Source organism: Nomia melanderi, chromosome 6 (genome assembly GCF_051020985.1).
Source record: "Nomia melanderi isolate GNS246 chromosome 6, iyNomMela1, whole genome shotgun sequence".
NCBI classification, from domain to species: Eukaryota; Metazoa; Arthropoda; class Insecta; order Hymenoptera; family Halictidae; genus Nomia; species Nomia melanderi.
In genome coordinates this window covers 10,841,855-10,864,832 of record NC_135004.1, presented here as the reverse complement: position 1 = coordinate 10,864,832, position 22,978 = coordinate 10,841,855, and the positions used below count along the sequence as shown (strand labels likewise).

Here is a 22,978-nt window from a genome sequence, read left to right as displayed (position 1 = left end):
TGAAAGAAATGTTAAACGAAATGAGAAATGTAATCAGAAATGATGCGATAGCTAATTTACTGAGATTTCGATTGAGTTTTATTTTAATTCACGTATCACTGTATCAAGTTATTCAATAATTTCTCAGAGAAACATCTGTGTCTTATTAACCCGTTGGCATACAATATCGTATCAGATGAGGAAGATCTCAAACGGAAGTAAACAAAAATAAATGTTACTCAATCCTTTGGAATTCAAATTAAATGTTACTTTTCTATTATCAATTGTTATGTTTCAAAGTAAACGCGGATATAGATGAACACAGAATTCTTCACCAACGTGGTACTAATGTGGTACCATGAAATAAAACTTCTATTGCCAATACAAAAATTGCAGTAATAATAAAAATTACTTCAAAGTTACACTATTTACTATACCTGTAATAATGAAGTAAAATACGTTCTACAATGATTATTTGATTTTCTGTTTAATAGGAAATTTTCAAAAGCTGTGTACACCTATCACTTTTCTCTAATTTTTGTTTCGTGGAGTTAACCGATTTCGCTAATGAATGGCTCAAATATCTCCACATAAGGAGAAATGAATCGGTTTCATAATAAACGGTCTAGTTATCATTGCAAATTTCATGCGGTAAATGAAAGGAATTCTCGGTCACGTTTTTAAACCCACGTAATTATATAATTGAAAGTTTCTCGGCGATTACTCGCGATGTTCCTGCACACGGCTAATTTAACCGATGCCGACTTCTTTCTTTCTCACGGTTCTTCGCTGCTAGATCGGTTACCGTAGCTTTTCTTGGAAATAGGTTCCGCTATGGTGACAGAACTTCTCTGAACGGTTCACATTAGAATTCCCGGTATGCGAAAACGAATCTCGTTTCAGCAATGATTCACTTCCCACACTTCGTCCTTTCGAAGGGAGAGCAACCGCGTGAAAGTCGACCACTTATGATTTCCAAATAAATCCATTTCGTGAAACCGTATTCTTACAATTCAATTACGCTCAGTTGCCGACCGAGCCACAAGTTATTCCGAAACAGGAATTTGTCTTAAAACAAGATTGACTTAAGACAGAGCAGAATATAGACGTTTCTTCTTAAATTATACAACTATAATGACCCATAGTGCCATTTTTTATAATTAAATAGATATTCGAAGTATAAAAGGTTTGAACGAATTAAAACTACGTAATCAATTTTGTAAAATAAGTGATAAAAATTTTAAAGTACCTAATACCGACATCGTAAATAACTATAACTGAATGTCTATATATTTTCATATAATTCTATGGATCTAATTGTGTCCCATGAAAATCAGACACAATATTTTATTTGCATTGTAAAAGCAAAAGAAGAAAAATTTTAAGAAAGGTTATAGTACCACCATGATGTATATGATTTTCTATTCGATATTAATAGATAGATGATTAATAAATAATTAAATAAATAATAAAAATAAATGTAATGTAACATAATAACAATAAATGAATAAATATATAATTGTTTCGAAAGTATCCAACGTTTAATTGATCATAAACTGTACAACAAAGTACATCGAATGTTATAAAAAGTATTATAAAAATGTTGCGAAATGCACAGCGAACTTGTTTCGAATAAAAGCAAAAATTAATTGTAATTGATACCGCACGCGTGTAAGTTACGCTACTAGAGGAAATAGTATCGCAAATTACACGTAACTTTCGAAGTAAGTAGAACAGGTACGAAGTGAACAGTTTCTGCTAACCTCAAAGTAAACAATGTCAAATAATAACTTGTCATCTGTATTTTCTGGGTTGTATATATACACAAGCAACCGTCACAACGTGAGAAATATTTTTGAGCGTGAAGTCATTACCAAAAATTTTCTTGTTATTTTCTAGTGTACTGGGTCACTTGTTTACAAAATTATTCATACACAAATTGGGATATATTATTGCTCATAATTGACTACACCTTCAGGAATAAAATTTAGTGGGTTTTGGATTAATTCTGAAATAATAATTGAAATCTATCCACTTAGTACATCCCTTAAAAAAATTATTTGTTCAAAAATTTCAGTATTGATAAAGGAAATGTCATTCATGGTAAAAAACGAAAGGTCTTGAATGAAAATCGAAGCTTGACTTAACAATGAGTTAGTAAAATATTCATTCCATAAATAATTAATGAGCTAGTTTTTTTTAACTCTTCAAAATAACCTTAATAATTTGAATGCAATTTATCTTCTAACGTCATTTTTAATGAGATCATCAAAAATTCTAATGAACACACTTAAGAAAGCTTTATTTTAATCCCAGACTTTTGAATATTCAACAGGAATTGATTAATTATTAATAATGACCTAATTGTGCCTGCAAATACCGACATGAAATTGCATAGCAGAAAGTCCTCGAGTTAGAATCATTTCGCGTCAAGTGTTGCAGATGTTTGCGTCGACTGTTGAATGCAGTTTCCATTAGAACAAAAAGTGTACTGTGTTAGAAAGGAACACCAGATGGTCATTGTTGCCTCAGAAACAAATATCTGTTGTGATTGGCGCAAGAGGCAGATATTTTTGCGGGAAAAACTATTCCCCTTTCAACAGCACAATTACCTGTCCTCGATTTCTTATGGACATGGTAATACTAATCACCTTTCAAATTAGAATTTCATACAGACAGAAACTGGAGGATGTACATATGTACATTTCATATTTCCGATAATTTACATTTTAATTTTAAGAAATCCCTACCGATTGTTAAATTATAATAAAATAAATTTCAAACAGAAAATAAAATTTTCTTGTAACAAGCTTCAATTCAGAGATAATCAACTTTGAAAATTTGTATAGTTGCGAGACGTGTGTATTAGTATTTATAAGAAGTGGTAATGATAAGTTATGAACATTTTTCTATATAAAAATATATTTATATTATATTAATTTTAGTCTATAGTGTATACTACATCATAAAAGTACAGTAAAGCTCGCTTAAACTTTACAGAAATCTGCTCGGCTAAATTCCACAGCCCTACTCATCCCCCACTCACTATCTCGAGCTGAGTCTGGCATGATCCCAGTAGGCAGAGACAGAAAATTAATACAATGGACAGAAACGGAATGAACATAGTCCATCGAGTATCGAGGGTCGAAGCGCAGGACTTCAAAGCGACGCCGCACACGTCAAATATACACATGCAATGGAGAAAATTTCAATTGCACTAATTTTAAAGTTACCTTCTCAAATATAGTACCGATGGATTGCTGAGATTTTTCTGATTAAAATGAGTGCAAACACGACGCAAATCGGGCTAGTCTCATCGGTTTTGCTGCAAACGAACCTTTAATTTCGTTAATTACATCAGGTCGGTAAAACTAGTCCGATTTCCATCGTGTTTGAACTCATTTCAAACAGAAAAATTTCAAAAATTCACTGGCATTATATTGAAGAAGGTAGTTAATACCATTCTAGATTAACAATATATATTAATATACTGTGGTATATATTGAGCGAAGTTCAAAAAATTAATGGTATTTTCTCTTCAATTGAATGACTTGTGAAGAAGTATATTAATGTGCGAAACTACCCTAAGTATATTCCACAATTTTTTTCCTCCCAGAAACGTTATCTGTTTAATTGTATTCTTCCATTAAGTAACCCGGTTTTAATTTCCCAGAGGGAAAATCAGACCATCAGGTTTCTCCTAGAAAATTAATTTTATCACACGCGATTCTACGCCTGAAAAGTTCAGATAAAGTTGTTTGTATGCGCAATATGCATTTAATTCCTGCAGACTTTTAATAATAATAAAGGATTGTGCGAGCAGTAAAACTGATTATTCTTTATCTCCTTATAGAATGTATAAAAATACATTTATTGTGTTCTGTATTTCCTTACATTCTAGTTTGTGCTTATCTAATTCAATTTATAGAATAATTTCTCAGAAGATCTGTGCCTTTTCCATAATTGCTCAAGAAGTGTCACGAAACGGGGCATTTTGACCCATTTGATAGTTCCAATGTTAAATATTTTCTTCAGGGGCTTCATCATTCATGTCTGAATGAAAATAATAAAATCGAATATTTGCAGAAAGTACTGGAACATATAATTTGTGGGAAATACATTTAATAATGTATTCTCGCAGTCAAATGACGCGAATAAATGAAAAACAGGAGTTAGCTTCTATTATTTTAATTTTACTTTTATTTCTTACACAATGCCAGCAATTGATATACTAATACGATATTCGATTTAGTGTGAAATATAAAATGATAGCAGATTATATTTAATGCCAACAAAAATTCTGTTAACACGAGATTTGTAAGATTTCTTTGCTCGATAGACTTGTAAAAGAGTAAAATCATTCAAGATTTGGACCTAAAAAGTCACGAGTACCACAACAATTCTTTCTCGAGTGTCTACAGTCACAATCGGCGACAATATCCCTTCGCATGCGTTCGGATAGCAGAACCAGTGAACAAAATCATGACAGACCGACAGGTGTCCGTTTGTTTATCAATAACACTTACCTTTCCAAGAAACTGTCCTTTATGGTAAGCGTTCCCTTGAACCGGATCGACAACGTAATCCGACTCCTGATCGGCGGAGTTGTTCCAGGAAGACGTGGACGGTCCCGCCGTGATCACGCTGGTCGTTCTTATCAAGGAGGACGCGGTATTGCCGAAGTGGCTTCCGCTCGCCGAGGAGGTAACGTTGCTGGTGCTGCTGGTCGTGGTGGCGGCCGCCACGCTCGCGACGTTCGCCGTCGAGGACACGTCCTGGCCGTTGCTGCCGCCTCTGGAGGACGGTTGCGCGGCGGACACGTAAAGGAGCGTGGACGTGCGCGTCGTGGTCGCGCAGCCCGTCTTCTCGTCGTTGCGATAACCCGCGCTCTCCTTGGGTGGATCGAGCAGGCAGCCAGGATGGGACGAGTACGAGGACAGATCGACGTCCAGAGGTAACGAGGACGCGCCGTGTTTCCGACTCCTTCGACGAACCAGGCTCTGCAGAGACGCGGAGCTCTTGGAGAAGCTGTGACGCGGTCGGCCGTTGACGTGCCTGCCAGCTGATTCGATTGTCTTCCTAGCCAAGCACTCGGACTCGGCCGTGGTCTTGACGGTCTCGTTCATCTCCTCCTGGCACCGAGCGACGACCCCGGTCGTCTCCAAGAATCGGCACGCCGCTGTTTCCGTGTGCAAGTCGCCGGGCATCGTCTCCAAGAGGAAACTCTTGCTGGTCGTCTCATAGTCGCGAGGCGGCGACGAGCCGGCGACCTGCAGCTCGAGCGCGTTCGAAGGCAGCATGTCCAGCTTCATCGGATCGCGCGACACTCGCCGATCTTGCGAGCTAACGGCAGTCGAGAGATTCTCTTGGCTCGTGGCCTCCGAGAAATCAATTACTTGGCGCACACCCTGCGACGCGACACCCGACCTACCGGACGAGCTTCGTCACTGACGGACCCTATGTGTCCTCTGTGTCCCGTCTCCACGCACACGGATCGTTCGCACGCTACTACGTTCTCGATGCAGGCCGTGCCACGGGATGTCATGTTATCAAGGATTCCGGCGATCGACGCATAGATGACGCTTAGACACTTGACAACCGTGACACACACGTGCACACCAAAGTGGGATCGGCGGACGACAGCGCGGTGCTGCGCGGTCGAGCACACGGCTGCGATACGACGGGTATCTCTCGTCGCTCTACCGGTCGCGAAACAGCTGGTCGATGTTCCGATGAGATCACAGGGAATTATTGTTACGGGGAGGACAGCGACGCGCGATTGATGCTGGCTCGGGGAACGGGACGCACGCGCTCTGTGGTAGAACCGACGAACCCGCGACGCTTCGCTCACCCCAATCCGCTTCACTAGTCGAATCGCCACTGTTCCGCGCGCACCGACCCAACGACCGACACCCTCGGTCCTCTAGTCCCCCCACCCAACCCTTCCTCGGCCACTTCCACCACCTGAGCGCGCAGTGCCGTCGACTGCGTTCGAGGTCTGGTAAGGGTACTTCGGTAACCTGGAAATTGTTTTTCTTCTTTCTTTCATCGTTTTTTTCAATCTTTCCGGAGATGCCGACACGTATCACGGGGAAAAAGAAGTGGCTGTGCGCTTCGATTTTTTTTTTGTTGGTAAATTAGCCTGCGGATGTTTATAGCTGTTTAGAATTTACACGAAGTAAAATTAAATAGGAGTTTGGTTGCTCTATTACGAGCTTTAGTGTATGAATTTTAAACGGTCGTAGAGTGGTACGGTTTATTGAAATCCTTCGGCCCTTACGTTTTAGAGGTTAGGTGATCCTTACGGTATGGATTTTCTCATACGACTTTGTTTAGAAGTGTTAATGTTACTGTAGGATACCTATTTTATGGTGCCATAGCTAGACGATTCTTATCAATTTTTGAGCGATGAATGTAAACTTGAAAAACATTTGTCTCTATAAATCAGTTTTCGAGGAATTGTATTTTAAAAAGGAAATCCAATTTTTTATTTCGAAAATTGTTTATACGCTAGCTATAAAAGCTGTTCAGATAAGAAATAATTCTATGGATTTTATTTATTTATTGTAATTGATTATTTTTTTATCTAGGAATAAATGAATTTATTATACACTTTTATAAGATTGCAAAGATTGAAACATGTTTAAATAATGTCGTAGGCGAGTGATGGGCAGCAATTTGTTTCATATTTCTTAATTGCTTCAGAACTTATGGGTCTGAGTCATAATCTGACCATATCACGAAATACAGAAGAATTTTCTCGTTCAGAGACCATCAAAGAAAATTGGAACACAAATTTTATTCTCCATTAAGGAAATAAAATAATTTCCGCAACGTTTTACCACATGATGTAAAACATCGAGCATTCTTTACGTTGAGAATCACTGATGGCATTTTACGTCTTATAGAAATATTTTATTTTCTTAATACAGAACATAATGAAATACAGCTTTCTTCGATGGCATCAGTGAAAAGAACATCTGCTTTATCACACGATGTAGTTAGATTTTATCTCAGACCCATAATTTTCAAAATAATTAAAAAGTATCCAAGAAATTGCTATGTAATGGGTATATTGCTTGATTCCAAGGTTGTTTCAGCACGTGTGAACATTTGTATCCCGCGACTAGAAAATATTTAAATAATGTTGATCTATATAAGATTAATAGATAAAAATTTTACATTTAATTTATTTAGTATTATTTTCTGTAATTTACTAATGTAGTATCTAAATTGTCATCATTTCCAAACAAGCAAGTTGTTTGCATCTATCATGTTTTTTTTAATTCATCGAACACCCATATTTAATATTATAATTGATAAGTTTTTCAAGCTTTAAATTAAATTTAATCAATACGAAATACTATTCTGTGTTCACGAGTATTTATAGTTTATAAAAATAACTATTTAAATGATGACCAACTCTATTCCTACATTTTTCTAAGAAAATTATACGATCCTGAAAAAGAGTATCTTTAAATGTTCCTATACGAAGAGAAACAAAACGCACTTTCAGATGGTACATTAAAGAAACTTTCGTAGAATGGAGTGTCTTTTAATTAATATAAGTAAATTAATTCCGATATGATAATGAAAGAGCGATGTGAAATGGGAAAGCGCGCGAAATCTATATAGTTCCAATGTATCGTAAAACGAGATGTGATTTTACCTTCTTTCTTCCGTTAGTTCTGTATCTCGATGCGTACGCCACGGAGAATTCTATGCGCCGATGAATCGTGAGAAAACGCATTGTTTTTGATATCGTGTAAAAAGGAAGTGCAAGCGTCGGCGCGTCGTTCTTTTGCATACAGAACGGAAGTAATCTGACTTGAAACGCCTATATATTCTCATGAATCGTTTAAATTTCAAATGAATTACAATGTCTTTGAACAATTCCAAACGTACTCTCGAAAACTTGAATTCAATATTTCTTATTTCATTTTCTATAAGTAAGTAAAATTATATTAAATACAAAAAAAGACATTATCTAGCAGGATACTTAAGATAAATATACCGATAACTAATCAATTAAGGCTATAAGGATGCATATTTATATTACAAATATAAATATATAACTCAAATATTTTAATATAAACATTACATATTTATACTATATATTATATATTTATATTAAAACATATATATTAGAAAACATATATATTATAACATATATAAATATTTAATATTTAATATAAATATTGATAAATTTATGTTAACGGTACTGTAGGCTGAAAATTCAGTGGTCGGAAATTTATGAACAATTCTAAAGTAAAAGTGTAGGTACAGATCATCGCTGATCAGGTACGGCCCTGATTCTACTATTTGCTTCGTTGTCCTCGTGTTCAATCTACTCGCTCCTTTCCGCTTGTTCGCCTCTGTCGCACTTTCTCTTTCTCGCTTCGCTCCCATACCAGAACTCTACCGCCGTCAAACGGGGAACACGCATCGTCCCATCATGCGTATTCGGTCATTCACACAAGATATACCTGTTCCAACATTTGAGATGCGCTAAGTGCACATCTAAATATAGGAACGGTATAGCAAGAAAGAACACGGTTATAGAATCTAAAGCAACGACCGTCGCCGTGTTTCATGTATACTCTTCCTGCGTTTCGTAACCGTTTGACACCCGATCAGAATTCCGTGAGTCCGGTGTTTTCAATGGCAAGGTGTACCGATAGGAACAGGGAGCACGATGAAACTTTTATGCATGAATAACGGGCACACCGCGACCCCTATTGCGAAATTACACGTTTTCCGGTCGTTCTGCGAAAATTTGATTTGAAATTGAAATAAAAAGCGTAGTAACTGGAAATAACGTCTCGGTTCTTTATTTTTAATAAAGGTACTTTGAAATATGGGAAATATCGATTTAGTTAGAATAATATCAAATTTAAATAACAAGTTTGTGGATTTTTAATTATTTTTAATTATATTCTTAAATAACATTTTTTTAAATTTGACTTTGTCGTTTCTTTGCTTAGAAATTTGCAAAAAAGATTATTGACGAAATGACACGACTAGAAGATTTTAATGTAAGATATTTTTGCATCTTTCTTTACTAGTAAGAAACTTTTATTTGGGGTTATTTAATATAATGACAGAAGAAAATAATTATTTTACTATTAAGAAAGGTGATAAGGAAGCGTTATGCTGCAGGAAATTATTATTTTTTATTTACAATCATTTAACGTCGATAGAGCAGTTTTGAATTTTTTATTTTTTTTTGGTATTTTTTTTGCGAAATAATTTAAAGTTGAACGAAAACACGTGAATCATAAAATTATAATGCCACTGAAATAATTTAAGATATAATCGAGAAATATTAATTGATCCATTCGACCATTATTTCGTTATTTTATTGCGTTGGAGACAAGATCATTATTTTCAAAATTACTTCTTCAAGTAAAGTAACAAAATTGTATTTTTTAGAAATAAAATAATATTGCTTTTGTCACTTTTATTGTTAGTTGATGAGTTGTTAATATTTTACATACTAAATATTTTTCATACTTGTCGATGCATTAAAGAATGAATTTATGATGAAGTAATGGTACTTCATATTGCATAGAATTAGACCGGAATTGTTAAGGCATTTTCAGTGTCATGATAGTCGTAATAGTATACGCTTACCTCATCAGAGTGGAAAGTGTAACAGATTGAGTTAGGGCACATGCGCATTGAGTACCATTACGGAGTATATTAAATTTACAAACAAATCATACCTATCCATTCATTAAAATAAGTTATTCAATAATGCATTAAAACTAATAACGAAAAATAACTCAAATGCATTTTCCACAAGGTCGTGAATAGTTTTGTAATTAATTCGATTATACATTGAGTGGATATTAAGACAAATTAAAATTGACATATTCATTCAAAATTTTGTATCAATTATTTATTAAAAGAATGTATTTAATTATATCATTGGCACTTTTCATCGTTTATATTCTGTGCAGAAATATTAATTAAATAATACCTAAAGTGAAATTATTGGAAATGATTAATAAAATACATACAGAACATACTCATATAATGGAAATTATTATTAATTGATTTACCTTTATAATTGTTTTATAATTCTTTTATTAATATATCTATGATTAATTATTATATCAATACAGTTGAACATTGATTGTTAGGTGACTTCTTTTACCGATCATGTTTATGAAAAGGAGATATTATTATTACTACTATATTCGTTTTTTATTTTGGGAAAGAAATAGAAATGTATAATTATTATTTATTTATTTGCTCTGTACAATTTCGTTAATATTATGCTATGTTAAATTAATAATATCACTAAATATCATTTTCCTCGCAAACGATTGACAGCATTCCTGAATAAAGAACAACATGTCAAATGCACCACCTGCTGATGTCCTTATACACAGATATGCATCACAGCGCGATCTATCGTTGTGATACGTAGTGTGATGTACAAATAAAAGTTAAGCTGTGACGGAAATACTGTTAATTCATGTTCCATGTATCTACATTGGAGAGTTTTAAATGTCAAAAAGTACGTAGTCATCGCTTGATGAAGAAGGAAAATAACGAGAAAGGAGTGTCCCAACAAATTTGATTTGGAACGAAGACAAGGAAAGAAATTTATGATATATTTGTGGTCGTTTGTAGTGCTTTGTTTTTACGTGACGTAACCTATGTCTCTTACTTACATTCAATAAGAAAGGGAGATATCATTGGAATGCATTACAACTGGTTCGAAGTTCATGCGCCTTTCTTATCGCACTATGACTTATATTCCTTCTCGCAGCACTTCCTCGTTTCTTTGTCAGTATCAACGTAATGTTCAAGTCGTGCAAATGTAATTTATCTAATATTTGCTACGTTGAGTTACCACGGTTTACGATTATTCTGCCGAGTTACCTTGGGACATTTAGGTAACTCTTTTTTCATTAGAAAAGCGAAGATGCATGAAGGAATAAGTTCTAACACTATTACAGCCCTTTTGTCACATCAAATTTGGAAAGATGAATTCATTTTTGAAGACAATGAGCTCTATGACCAACAAGAGAAATGCATTGGTCAAACAATCTCTGCAGAAGCAGTTAAACGTAAGTGTGATGGAAATGCAAGGAGTATCAAGCACAGAAAACAGTTCAGTCGGCAATTGCGAAGAAAGCATGACTCTTTGTTCTGTTTTGGAAGCTATTTTCTTACACGGTCTAAAAGACAGCCTTTTAAATCGTGTAACAGAAGTTCTAAGTGGTCCAGACTTCGATGCAATCCCTCAGCCAAGCTTTTGGGGTCCATTATTAGTTTTCTCGCATCGCCAGATCATAGATCAAATACAAGCCTTCAGCCAACTGACTACAGAAGTTGGATATTGCAGAGCATGGATAAGATTAGCTTTAAACGAGGGCCTGTTAGCTAGCTATTTTTGTTCTATCAGAAGAGACAATTCAGCTTTAAAACCGTATTATAATCAGTCTGCATTCATTAGAGATGTGGATCTTGTGGAAGTTACACAGAGATTAATTGAAACTTTAGATTACATTCGCTTCGAGCTTGCCTGTAATGGTAGCCTTTTAAATTATTGGTCAACTACGCCTCTTCTTTTAGCAGGAATATGGTCACCACCAATGAAATCTTGCCCTGTATATAGTGCTGTTGATATTGCAAAAACAGTAACTACAGAATTGACAGACAATGAAAATTTTGATGAAGTTGAAACAGCTAGTTCTATTGGCAGCTTAGGTTCTTTTAATTCATCACAGATTGCACTTAATACTGTAGGTTCTATTACTGAAGATGAAGCTTTAAAAATTATATTAGCTACTAAAAACCCAAATAATATTGGTATAAAACATCTGATGAATAGTCCAAGAGATACTTCACCTCTAAAAATGGAAGAAGAACCAAATTTACAAAAAATAAACAAAGAACCAAATTCGCAAGAAATAAAAGATGAACCAAATTTACAAGAAACAGAAGAAAACAAGCAAATTTCAAGTACTAATGGTTTAAATACTAGTACTGTAGAAATTGATAAATCATCTGGTATCGAAGATTCAGAAATCGAAACAAATATTGTACAAAACCATGAAACTTTGAATGATACCACTGCAACTGCAGTAGGCAACTCATTAATTAGAAAATTAGGGTGGTCAACATCATTTGAAGATTGCGAATCTTCCTTAAGTTCACCTGTAATATCTCATGACACTGCAACAGATGCACCTCGCACACCAGGTGATGGTGCCACATATGAATCAATTGTTCAGAGTTATCACATCGCTGGCAATTCATCAACACCAAATCTTCAAGAATTTTTAAAAAAATATCCAGAAAAACAAACAACTGACAATGGAAACAAAGCTCAATTAGAAAATAAGGTACATGTTCACTATATTAAATATATTTTCATTGTACATATTCTTTTATTAATCTTTATTTCAAACACTACAGTAATATCACATTTTTATTCAATGTAAGATGTGGAACACTGATAATATTTTATATTGTTTAACATTTATTTATTGATTTCAGATTGAGATCAATTTGGATGAACAATTAGGAAAACTTCCCAAAGAAAAAGGTTTAGATATACAAAATTATTGTTGTTTTGAATGTGGTCATGCAATTGGTATGACCTTTTCAAAAGCACATGTCTGCTCTTATTCAGGATATTATTATTGTTCTAAGTGTATGTCGCAAAATGAATACATTATTCCATCGAGAGTAATTTACAATTGGGATTTGAAGCATTATCCTGTTTGCAATAAATGTGCAGCATACTTACAAAATTGTTCAGCATTGCTGGATTTTAAAGTCCTGAATCCAAGAATTTATATGGCTGTGGATACCATGGCTCAATTACAATCATTAAGAATTCAATTAAATTTACTAAGAGCCTACTTATTCACTTGTCGTGAACCTATAATTGAATCTTTACAAAAAAAAGTTGCACCCAGGGATTATTTGTACGAACATGTACATCAGTATTCTGTTTCTGATCTTCTTGACATACCTAATGGAATCCTTGCACAACAATTACAAAAGGTTATAGAATTTACAAGAAAACATGTTGTAAACTGTTGGCTTTGCAGTCAGAAGGGATTTATATGTGAAATTTGCAATAATCCAAAAGTTATATACCCTTTTGACATGGAGTCTACGTATAGAGTGAGTAAAAATTACTTATTATTACTTCGAAATTTTATTAAAAGTAATCACTATTACCAATTATCTATTAATTAATTATACCTTACACGATTTTAGTGTGGAGCCTGCAATGCAGTATTTCACGCAGACTGCTTAAATGCACATAAGCCATGTCCTAAATGTGAACGTAGGCGCAAACGAATAGACCTACCGCTTTTAGATGTAGGTTGTACAGATTTACCAATGGATGGCGCATTAACAATGGATGCAAATGAATAAATAAAATTCGCAATGATGTACATATTTCTATTTTAAAAATGTATACAGTATTGATCTTTTTTTATAAAATAATTATATAATTCGATTCTAATTTTATCAAAATTTATTTTAAGAGGTTTAATAACAAGTATTTTACATCTGTAATGTGTAAACATCTACAGAATATTTTATAACATGAAGGATCTACTTTAATATTGAACAGATTGAGAACAAAAAAGCAATGGAATAAGTCACATAAATGTGTAGTATAGTTGACTTTATTCCCGCGTTATTGCCATAGTTATTTGAAAAATTTGTATTAGTAAAGTAAACTACCAACTTCTATGGAATAATTTCTATAAACGCCTTTATAATTTTTTTCTTTGTAAAGAATTTTTTAATATTAGGGGAATCTAGGAATGGGTAACTACTGGCTTGTACACTTCCTATAAACGTTAACAATTTCATGTCTTAAGATTATAATAATAATTATAACTTGAAAACATTGTTAAACAATGTAAATATTTATATACACTTTCGTAATTACTTTTGTGACTGAGATTATCATTGAAGCAGGCCCCTCATGTTATGAAAAAGCCTGTATATATGTGTATAATCAATAAGAGATATATGAAGAACTTTTTGAATTATTCAAATAATAATTTTTTAAAATATTTTTTCTATATTTTGCTTAATTTATAACTTCACTAAATTTTTTTATATATTTCGAAAACTTGCTTCCATTATATTTTGTTTATTACTATATTTAAAACAAATAACACTTATGAACATAAAATAAGGAATGTGTTACAGGTCTATTTCTTCAGTTTCTACTTATTGTAGGAATAGCTTTTTATTTTTAGGATAATTCGATGTTAGAATGTGTACACAGTACTAATGTAATATATATGCTATTCAAATATTATGTACAAAAAGTAGCAAAATACATTAATTATACATTTGCGAAATCATTTTGTATTTTCCATGCTCAATACTATTATATTTATGAAATGTAAAAAATTACTATACTTTATAAACAATAGTCTCATATCATGCATGTATATATATTAAACCTATTGGTTGTAATCTACTAAATTGTAAATAAAAATTCGAATCTGTATATACCGACTTTCATTATGCTAGGACAATATTTTGTTTATTAATCAAACTTTGTTAATACAAATATTTTGCATATTGTTTTACAGTGTATATTTTTATCAGGTATATTATTAAATGGTAACCAGTATATGCAAAATGTGTTTTTTTTCATAATACAATACATCATTGTGTTACTGAACCAAATGAATATACATAAAGTACCTTACAGACTAGAAATAATTCGTGTTAAACACATCTGTAAGATACACTATAAGGAGATTCTTAAACAATACATCTCGTTTATTCATAATAAAAGTAGCGTATTTTTAATATATTTACATATTCCTTTACATCTTTTTAAGCCACATAGTTTTTAAAATTTATCGTTTAGTAATTTCATTTGTACTACGATTTTGATTTGATTAATAAATAATTCTAAATTAAAATGCTACAAATGTAAAATACCATAGTAAGACTGGCAAAATACAATACACTTTAAAAAACATCTTGTACGACATAAATACATTATATTATATTTATTAATTTGTAATATTTATATCAACTTATTCAAAATTATAAAGTTTTAGTATGTTGTTGGTAAAAAAATATACATTAACTCTAAGAGTGTCATGAAAATTTTAAATGTAATAGAATGCACTTTTCTAATCTAACTTGTATTATAAGGCACATTGATTCTCTTAATACCAACTATTTAATACTGTCGATTATTACATTACTGTTCGATGCTTCATGCTCTTAAAACATTTATAAAAAATAATATTTACATAGTCTTCAGCGCCTGTTTAAGATTTTTCCAGGTACCTTCTCATAAAATAAAATTATGATTTTATAATCTATAACGATGTTGTGAGCAATGAGATGTGTGTTAATTTAGAAAAGAGTTGCAATGTTGATTGAGTCATTATTGGCACTTTGTTACATTATATTTCGAAATACATACTATGCAATAAAAGATTTATATGCAATCTGTATGAAGAGCAATCTCAAAAGTAATAAATTTTGAAAAATGTCATGTATAATTATTGTATACAGAATACAGTTATCTTATAATAATGTTCGTATGTCTATCACTTTGTAATGATTCTTTCCGAAATGTTAGTACTTAATATAAGCACAGGTACTACACGTTATGTGCAAAAATTCAAAAGATTATGTTATTATTTTCCATTGTAAATGGTAATTACTTATATAGACATGTTCCTCACAATTATATAGATACATTTCTTAACATTCTTATTGTAGTGTAAGAAAATAAGTATACCTGTTGTTTTCTTATAGATATACATAAATTTATAACAATATTTTTTAAACTGGAATCTAAACCCATTTAATAATACTTATTAATTGAGTAACTATTTTGTACTGTTTTTTACCATCAAATTTGAAATATTGTTAATTTAATTCGAATGCTGTTTGCATCTACAACATTCTTTTTCATGACAATAACACAAGTTTGATGTTTGTATATTAATATTTTATGTATACATTCGCAATGCTGCTTATGTTTTTGATTAATGTAAAGTTTTGGGAAAATATGCAGATGGCAAAATTGGTTTGTCAGATAAACCAGCTTTTCTTAATCCACCCTGTAAACCAGCACTTGAACTTTTTGCTTTCGTACCATTTGATGGTACAGATGAGTTATTATTTTCTATAACAGCTGGCATTGAAGAAGAACCAGCGATATTTCCGGATAACTTATTTAAAGAATTAATCCGTTCCATAGGAGTACTGGTACTTGATATTTGGCCACTTTTATTAAATGATGATATGCCCATTGTACTATCAGTAATACCAACACCCATAGATCGCGCGGTCATGCGTGTTGTCTGATTGATATTTGGATTCTGCACAATTGGATTTCTCATTGGTAGCCCAGATAGCATATTTGATTGTATTGTACTAAGTGCAGGTGTACGTGTTTCAAATTTACTTGTAATTAATTTATTTGTTCTTGGTAATGTCAACTGAACTGAAGAAGGTACAGTAATTGGAGCTGTTACAGTAGCATTTTGTAGTGGAGACTGACTGTCTGCTAATCGTCGATTTAACCAACTAATCACTGTAAATATACATCAGAGTAATAAAACTACAACATTCTACATTATTTCTTGAAAGAAAATTTTCAACAGTGTATAGTAAAAATTTGTTCTTCAATATTATAAGTAAATTAGAATATTCCTAATAATACTTAACAAAAGTGGTTCCTTACCATTATCATTATTTTTTATTATTTTTTCTTTCTCTTCTAATTGGTTTTGTTGAATTTTAAGTTGCTCTTTTAAATTTTCCACCTCTGTTCTCGCATCTTTTGTTTCTTTAACCAAGGTCTCCATTTTATTTTCTAATTGGCCAACCTCTTTCTGTTTAGTATCTAATAACCGTTCTTGCTCAAGTGCTATACTAGTTCTTAGTTTTAATTTAGATTTAGTAGAAGCAAGTTCATTTTGTAATTTTGTCAATATTTCATTAGCTTTAACCAATTCATCACTTAAATTTCGTAAGGAATTTTGTTTTCGCTGTAACTGTCCTTCTTTATCAGCTAAGAGATCTTCAAATTGTTGTTTCTGTTCCTTCGCAGTTTTCAGCATTTCTGTATGTTTACTAATGAGTATACCTTTGTCTTTCAGTTCTTGTTCAAGTACAGCAACTTTAGTTCTCAAGCTATTCACAGATTTATCTTTTTCATGATAATCTGTATCTAATTTAGAATTTTGTTTCTTTAATAGATTTAAATCTCTTTGTGCCACATTAAGGTCTTTTTCAAGATTTTGCAACTGCTTTGTTTGTTCCATATTTGTTGCTTCAAGAAGGGATAACTTGTCTTTGTATGTTAAATTTTGTGTACGTAATTCTGCAATCTCTGTATGCAATTCTTTTACAATTTCTGTGTGTCTACGTTCTACTTCTACCTTTTCTTTCTCATTTTGACATTGCCAATCTAATCGAGCTTTAGCAAATCTGTAAAATATCAATAACATATAATATGCATAGTGAACATATTTCATCAAATCTAATATAGTTTCACATACCTATCTTTTTCTAAACTTATTTGTTCAGATGAAGATAATTGCATTTGACTTTTTTCTGCCATATACTTCTGTTCTAATTGTTCCAATAGTTTTGTTTTTGTCTCTACTTTATTTGTCAAATCAGTTAATCTAGCTTCAAGCGTAACTGTATTTCTACTTTGTTGCAGAATATTTTCTTTTAATTGTTTAATCTTCATGGCCATATGAGTTTTTAAATCAGTATCACTTGCAGGTGATATATTCAGACTTAAATGACATAAATGTTTAAAATTATTCGTTTCAACCAGTTTTAATATCCATTCTCCATTTTCTTCTGCCAATAACAATAAAAATTTTGGTGGAGATTTTGATAAATTTACTGATGGCATTTGACATTGTTCTAACAAACATATTAATTGAGTTGCAAAGTTATCAAAGTCTACTAACAATCCCTGCTGAGATTTTAATACTTTAAAATCCTCTTCTGTTATAAATAATGAGTACAAAAAGCAGGGATCATCATCATCTGCCAACAAAACACATAAACTCTGTAATGTAAACATACAATGTTATTTTTTTCAGATATTATGTAAAAATTTTTTGAAACGCAAGATAATAATAAATAATATTAGTCAACAAGTAAAATATGAATAAAGTATAAAACATAATAATTGATGAAAGAATATAAATGTATTGCAAGTGTACAAATTTATATGTCAACACAGGATAGGTTAACGTAATCGTTGAATAAAATATTACCTTACGACAAACAGGACTGATACCGGCATGGATTTCCACATTAACTCTAAGTTCTCGTTGACGTTCTTCTTTGTGTTGCGGTTTAAGATAAACTCTTTGTACTTTAGAGTACAATATTTCAACATTGTTTAACTGGAGGCCAGAATCACTAGTCACTCCTCCGACTATTGAATTATTCAAATAATTCATCATTTGCGCATACGTTTAGCGATCATTTGTTAGCCTTTGGTCACACGGTATTTTCGAAAAGAGGAAATTAATTTTCGATTCATTTGTCAATGTATGGTGAGGTAAAAAAATATATATATATCGAAACTTCAAAATTCTATAATTTACATGCCCAGTTGATGCACGCTTGTGACGACTCTAACTGCGTCGTCACTAGAGGGCTACAAGTCCTATTCGCTTTTCTCGCTTTTACTCAATCTTCTCCCAATTACCTTACTCTTATTTCTCTCCTTTTTCGCCAAAATCTTCCTTCTCTTTCACACATTAGAGAATCGTGCAGCCAAAATCCCCACTCGCTTATTTTTCGTACTACCATCTGAGCACCGCTTGTTACTATTATTGCCCCTCCCATTAAATCTTCATTTCTAAAAAATCTATTAATTTTTATATTTATTCAATGTTATAATTTATCATTTTTGTGATTAATATAATCGATTTCTTATAAATAATATCAATCAAATTTACGTTACATTATGTATTGTATATAGATTTATAATTAAGCATAATAAATAAACAAATTCTACGCCATAAATAAAAATCATAATAAGAAACCAAAGAAGAATAAAAATATGAGATATTGGTATAAACGAGAAACGTAGTATTTAAATTGAAGTGTATTTTAGAATTCATTACATTCAATATTGACGTGTATTACCAAGAATCATTCTTATATTATCCTTTTAACAAGTTTATTATAGCTTGAAGTATAATTTAAATTTATTTTAAAAATATTTTTAAAGTTCCTATCTTATTTTGATATTTATGTGTCAACAATAATATCAACGTACTTGACATTTAATGTATGGTAAAATCTATATAGTAGCAATATTTTATTATTATTAACAATATAAATTAGTATCTTATATAATCACAATTTTCGATTTGAAATCAATGCGGATGGATAAAACAATGGCGGCAATGTGCAACCACACACATATATAATTGTTCTTGCATTTAGTGCAAATGTGCATGATTATTTTTATGTATTAAACTTTCACAGTGAAATTTATGGGAAGAAAAATTGTATAATAGGTTTACAAACCATTTTTCACCATAAAAGTAATATAAGTCTCTTCAATGTATTTTTGTTATTTTTAGCACAGTCTGCTTTACTTTCCCGCGTACTAAGAAAATCTCAACGTTGATTGGTTGGCTGTTTTGAAATCAGCCAATGGCATTAAAGATCAAGTGTGTGACGTTCGTTTAAAACACCGTGTATATCAAGTTGTAACCGCGGTCGCCATGCCATGCGACTGTTTCGGGTCTAAGAATTTCGTTTCTGAATATGTCGTTCGAAAAGTGTGTTGGAAATTGTTGTCCTTGCCCGCAGAGGAAATATATACGAAGTGATAATGCTGTGATAGTGAGTGGATATTTATTACGAAGCGACAAGTGATGTTTTCTTGAAAACTGAAACCTTGAACCTGCAGTCCGTCGGTTAGAGGTTGGATACGGCAGTTGCAGTTTGAAACTGACAATGCATTCTACACGTAGACATACATGGGTAAGTTTTCATTTTTTCATCGTTTATAGGTGTTCTAGCATTTACACGATTTTTCCTTAAATATTAAAGAAAAAAAGAAAAGTACTTTTTTTTTCATAAGTCTCGTGTCAAGAACACGTCGACCGGTTTTGCTTGCAGCGCTCCTTTCGTTCACTTTTGGTTTTCAATTATCCGTCACTTGCTGCACTCTGGCGGCTCAATCTGTACCTTTCATGCAGGTGTCGAATGTTCATTCGTACCGACAGTGGTATTACCATTTTCAGGACTATGACATAAAAATTTGAAAACAATTAAATTTTACTTAAACGTTTCTTAAATTCCGTAATATATCATGTTCGTAAAATATTTATATCAGAAATATTTAATATTGATAAATAGATTGCAAACTATATGCACATGGATTAAATGGAATGAAGTAACATAATACAAAAGAAAAACTTTAATAGAGGTCTCTTTTCCATCGAATGAAGGTATTCATTCATTGTAACAAGTTTCTGTTTCATTCGAATTTTTATGAAGTAAACTTTAGACATATCAATTTACATGGTCACCTGCAGTGTCTTAACTGATATCATGATGTAATACAATTTTGTGCGTTGTTTTGCCTTGAAATATTGTAATAAGTAGTAGGTGTGTTTTTCTTGCTAAGATGCTAAGTAAAATGATATAATATATACATTTTTGTTATTAACGCTATAAGAGAAGGAAGGGTCATGTTTGTCACAAGATCTGCATGTATAGAAACCAGTTTAACAAAAGGGGATACTTGTTTCATTGTTACATAGTGTGAAGTATCACTTTCATGTGCAGCTGTCTCCTGCATGGCAAGTAAAGAGTCCAATGTACTCAGGATTTTATGACATGCATGCACAATGTGTCTATATTATATGCAGAGTAGTCACCAGAAACAGAATGCCTTACACGCGTTTTCAACTACGTGGGTCGGTCAATAAACAAGTTAACTCCCTCCTCTCTTCTTTTCTAAAAAAAAAAAATAAAAAAAAAGTATAAAGTATATATAAACTTGCATTCGATTATTTTTCGAAATTATCACCGAGCATTTACAAACGTTTATCATAACAGGAAACTAATTTTCAAATTTCCATTGTAAATATTTTTAGTTTCCCGATGTTGTATTAAAATTTATTTATGTTATTTCTGACGCGTGACGTTGATCATTTTGTTTGTAGACGAATACTAATTTTTTATGAATTTTATATAAATAAATGTATCTCAAATTCGAACATACATTATAAAATTCGGAGGACTGATGTGGAAATACGAAACTTACCATACATCGACAATAAAGTCGCATCAATGTCGCCACCTAGTAGTAACTAAATATCTCTTTTAGAGCGGAAGTTAGAGGGGGTTGGGTAACTTTATTGACCGTCTCCCTCGTACATTCAGATGTACATGTATGTATGATACTAAACAAACTTCGAGTAGGTGTTGCAATGATACTTTTTTCAAATTTTATTGGACGATAACAATATTCTATATTTTTAACCCTTTGCAGTCGAAAAGTTTTTCACTAGACATATTCAAAATTTTCCTGTGAAATATGGACGACATTCTTTGAATTTAACTAATGCGCAAACACACGTAAACTAAGGAGCCAAGCTGTTTTATTTCAATATTTCTATCCAATATTCAGTTAAAAGGATTAATATAAAATATTTAATATACGTTTTCATGAGGCGATTTTAAGAAAATAGAAACGAATAAAATTTAATTCTCCTTATTAGTGACTAATAAATAAAATTGGAATTAAGTGGTATTGAATTTTGTAATAATCTTCGTATCCAAAAAACATAAACTTTTATAATGCAGTGTACCCAAACGAGAACAGAATTTTAATCGTGTCTTTGTTAATTTAACCATTTTTATTGCATTTTCAATTCAACAGTTATTACTATTTTTCAAGCCAATGAGATCATTTAAAAAATCAACGAAATGCTAGACTTGGTACAAATATAATTTATAAATCTTCACCATAAAAATATTGTAGAAATTTCTGTTTTACAGGATAATAAATATTATAATACGCAAAGGAATTACAGTATAAAGAATACATCTAATTACATTAAACAAAGCTACGGCTTCTTCTGTGAAATTATACTGATAATAAAAGAATCTCTGATTCTGTCAAAATCTTGCTGATCAACTATTTCAATTTTGACGATAAAAACGATTTACTGGAAGCCCGAAATTGGTAAAAGTTTGATTTAAGCCAGTAGTAGAAAAGGATTTCCAAGATGCACAAGGAGCAGCTAGACGTTTCTTCGCGTTGGTAATTTTTCTTCGGCGTTCCCAACGATCTCGCCGTTCGAGCGTGCAACTTCATCCTCTCAGAATAACACCTGGCGAGATTTACGTGGAAAGACTTTAGCCGAGGAAAATCGCATTCGTTCGGAAGCAATGGAGGCTCGGCCAGTTTTCCTCGGAGAGTTTTCTTTGGCGTTTCGTCACGAATTTCCTTTCTTCCCTCCTTTTCTCTTCTTCTTTCTTCATCCTTCCGCATTTGAAAGTCGAGTGCTGTAACCACCTGTCCTACTCATAAAAGGGAAAAAGACAACCTCAGCGGACAGGTTTTACCTGGCAGTCCTACCTGGTTCGGAGCCGGCAGGCATACCCGCTAACACAGAGCTTCAGAAAATTTTCTTTTCGTTCGGCTGCAGTTTTAACACTGAAACTACTTCGTTTTAACCCCTTCAGGCTTGATTTTTCTACGGAATTATGGTCACTTGTCTAATAACGAATGATCGCTATTTAACACTAAAACTACTAGACGGGTCAAAATGACCCATTCCTGATTTCTTCTTTCCGCGATTATTAAAAACATAGCAGATGCTTTTCTGGGAGTTATTCAAGAAATTGTTTTGGCAATACGTAAGCTGAATTGTGAATCGATTAAAGTCTCAATAGATGCACTCTTGGAGTTTCTATAGAGAAGTTTCAGAAAGTCAATTTCAGTGCTGGGTAGTTC

The 22,978-nt window shown here is 32.5% G+C and overlaps 4 protein-coding genes across 9 annotated transcripts in view; 2 read left to right on the top strand and 2 right to left on the bottom strand.

The window, feature by feature from the left end:
• Nucleotides 1-5,884, bottom strand: part of LOC116427861 (serine/threonine-protein kinase PLK1) — a 67,202-nt gene extending 61,318 nt beyond the window's left edge. For both annotated transcript variants that reach the window (XM_031978671.2, XM_031978672.2), the window contains exon 1: nt 4,506-5,884. In XM_031978671.2, coding sequence (XP_031834531.1) covers nt 4,506-5,291 — 786 coding nt within the window. In that variant the 5' untranslated portion in view covers nt 5,292-5,884. The remainder of the gene's footprint in view (nt 1-4,505) is intronic.
• Nucleotides 5,885-10,374: 4,490 nt separating this feature from the next.
• Plekhm1 (Pleckstrin homology and RUN domain containing M1) lies at nt 10,375-14,488 on the top strand. 2 transcript variants are annotated; one of them, XM_031978691.2, is made up of 4 exons: nt 10,375-10,886; nt 10,950-12,341; nt 12,496-13,131; nt 13,228-14,488. In XM_031978691.2, the coding sequence occupies exons 2-4, from the start codon at nt 10,977-10,979 to the stop codon at nt 13,387-13,389; spliced, it is 2,163 nt and encodes a 720-aa protein (XP_031834551.1). In that variant the 5' UTR covers nt 10,375-10,886; nt 10,950-10,976; the 3' UTR covers nt 13,390-14,488. The 2 variants fall into 2 exon arrangements, with proteins under 2 accessions (XP_031834551.1, XP_031834550.1); XM_031978690.2 differs by having other exon boundaries at nt 10,377-12,341.
• Sas-6 (Spindle assembly abnormal 6) lies at nt 14,218-18,800 on the bottom strand. Of its 2 annotated transcripts, none has more exons than XM_031978692.2 (4): nt 18,258-18,800; nt 17,520-18,046; nt 16,700-17,448; nt 14,218-16,549 (listed from the first exon to the last, which is right to left on the bottom strand). In XM_031978692.2, the coding sequence occupies exons 1-4, from the start codon at nt 18,447-18,449 to the stop codon at nt 15,999-16,001; spliced, it is 2,019 nt and encodes a 672-aa protein (XP_031834552.1). In that variant the 5' UTR covers nt 18,450-18,800; the 3' UTR covers nt 14,218-15,998. The 2 variants fall into 2 exon arrangements, with proteins under 2 accessions (XP_031834552.1, XP_031834553.1); XM_031978693.2 differs by having other exon boundaries at nt 17,520-18,024; nt 18,258-18,407.
• An 887-nt stretch (nt 18,801-19,687) lies between these two features.
• The window catches only part of Ipk1 (Inositol phosphate kinase 1), a 276,465-nt gene continuing 273,174 nt past the window's right edge, over nt 19,688-22,978 (top strand). For 2 of the 3 annotated variants that reach the window (XM_031978695.2, XM_031978694.2), the window contains exon 1: nt 19,689-19,989. The gene's annotated coding sequence lies outside the window, so the exon portion shown is untranslated. Of the gene's footprint in view, nt 19,990-22,978 lie in introns of all 3 variants that reach the window. The other variant, XM_076368289.1, reaches the window with a different exon arrangement.

Coding starts and splice junctions, on each gene's coding strand:
- Plekhm1 (XM_031978691.2), top strand. CDS start 10,977: ATGAATTCATTTTTGAAGACAATGAGCTCTATGACCAACAAGAGAAAT. Junction 12,342..12,495: donor AAGCTCAATTAGAAAATAAG/GTACATGTTCAC, acceptor TATTGATTTCAG/ATTGAGATCAATTTGGATGA. Junction 13,132..13,227: donor ACATGGAGTCTACGTATAGA/GTGAGTAAAAAT, acceptor ACACGATTTTAG/TGTGGAGCCTGCAATGCAGT.
- Sas-6 (XM_031978692.2), bottom strand. CDS start 18,449: ATGATGAATTATTTGAATAATTCAATAGTCGGAGGAGTGACTAGTGAT. Junction 18,047..18,257: donor TCAGTCCTGTTTGTCGTAAG/GTAATATTTTAT, acceptor TTTACATTACAG/AGTTTATGTGTTTTGTTGGC. Junction 16,550..16,699: donor AATAAAAAATAATGATAATG/GTAAGGAACCAC, acceptor GTATATTTACAG/TGATTAGTTGGTTAAATCGA.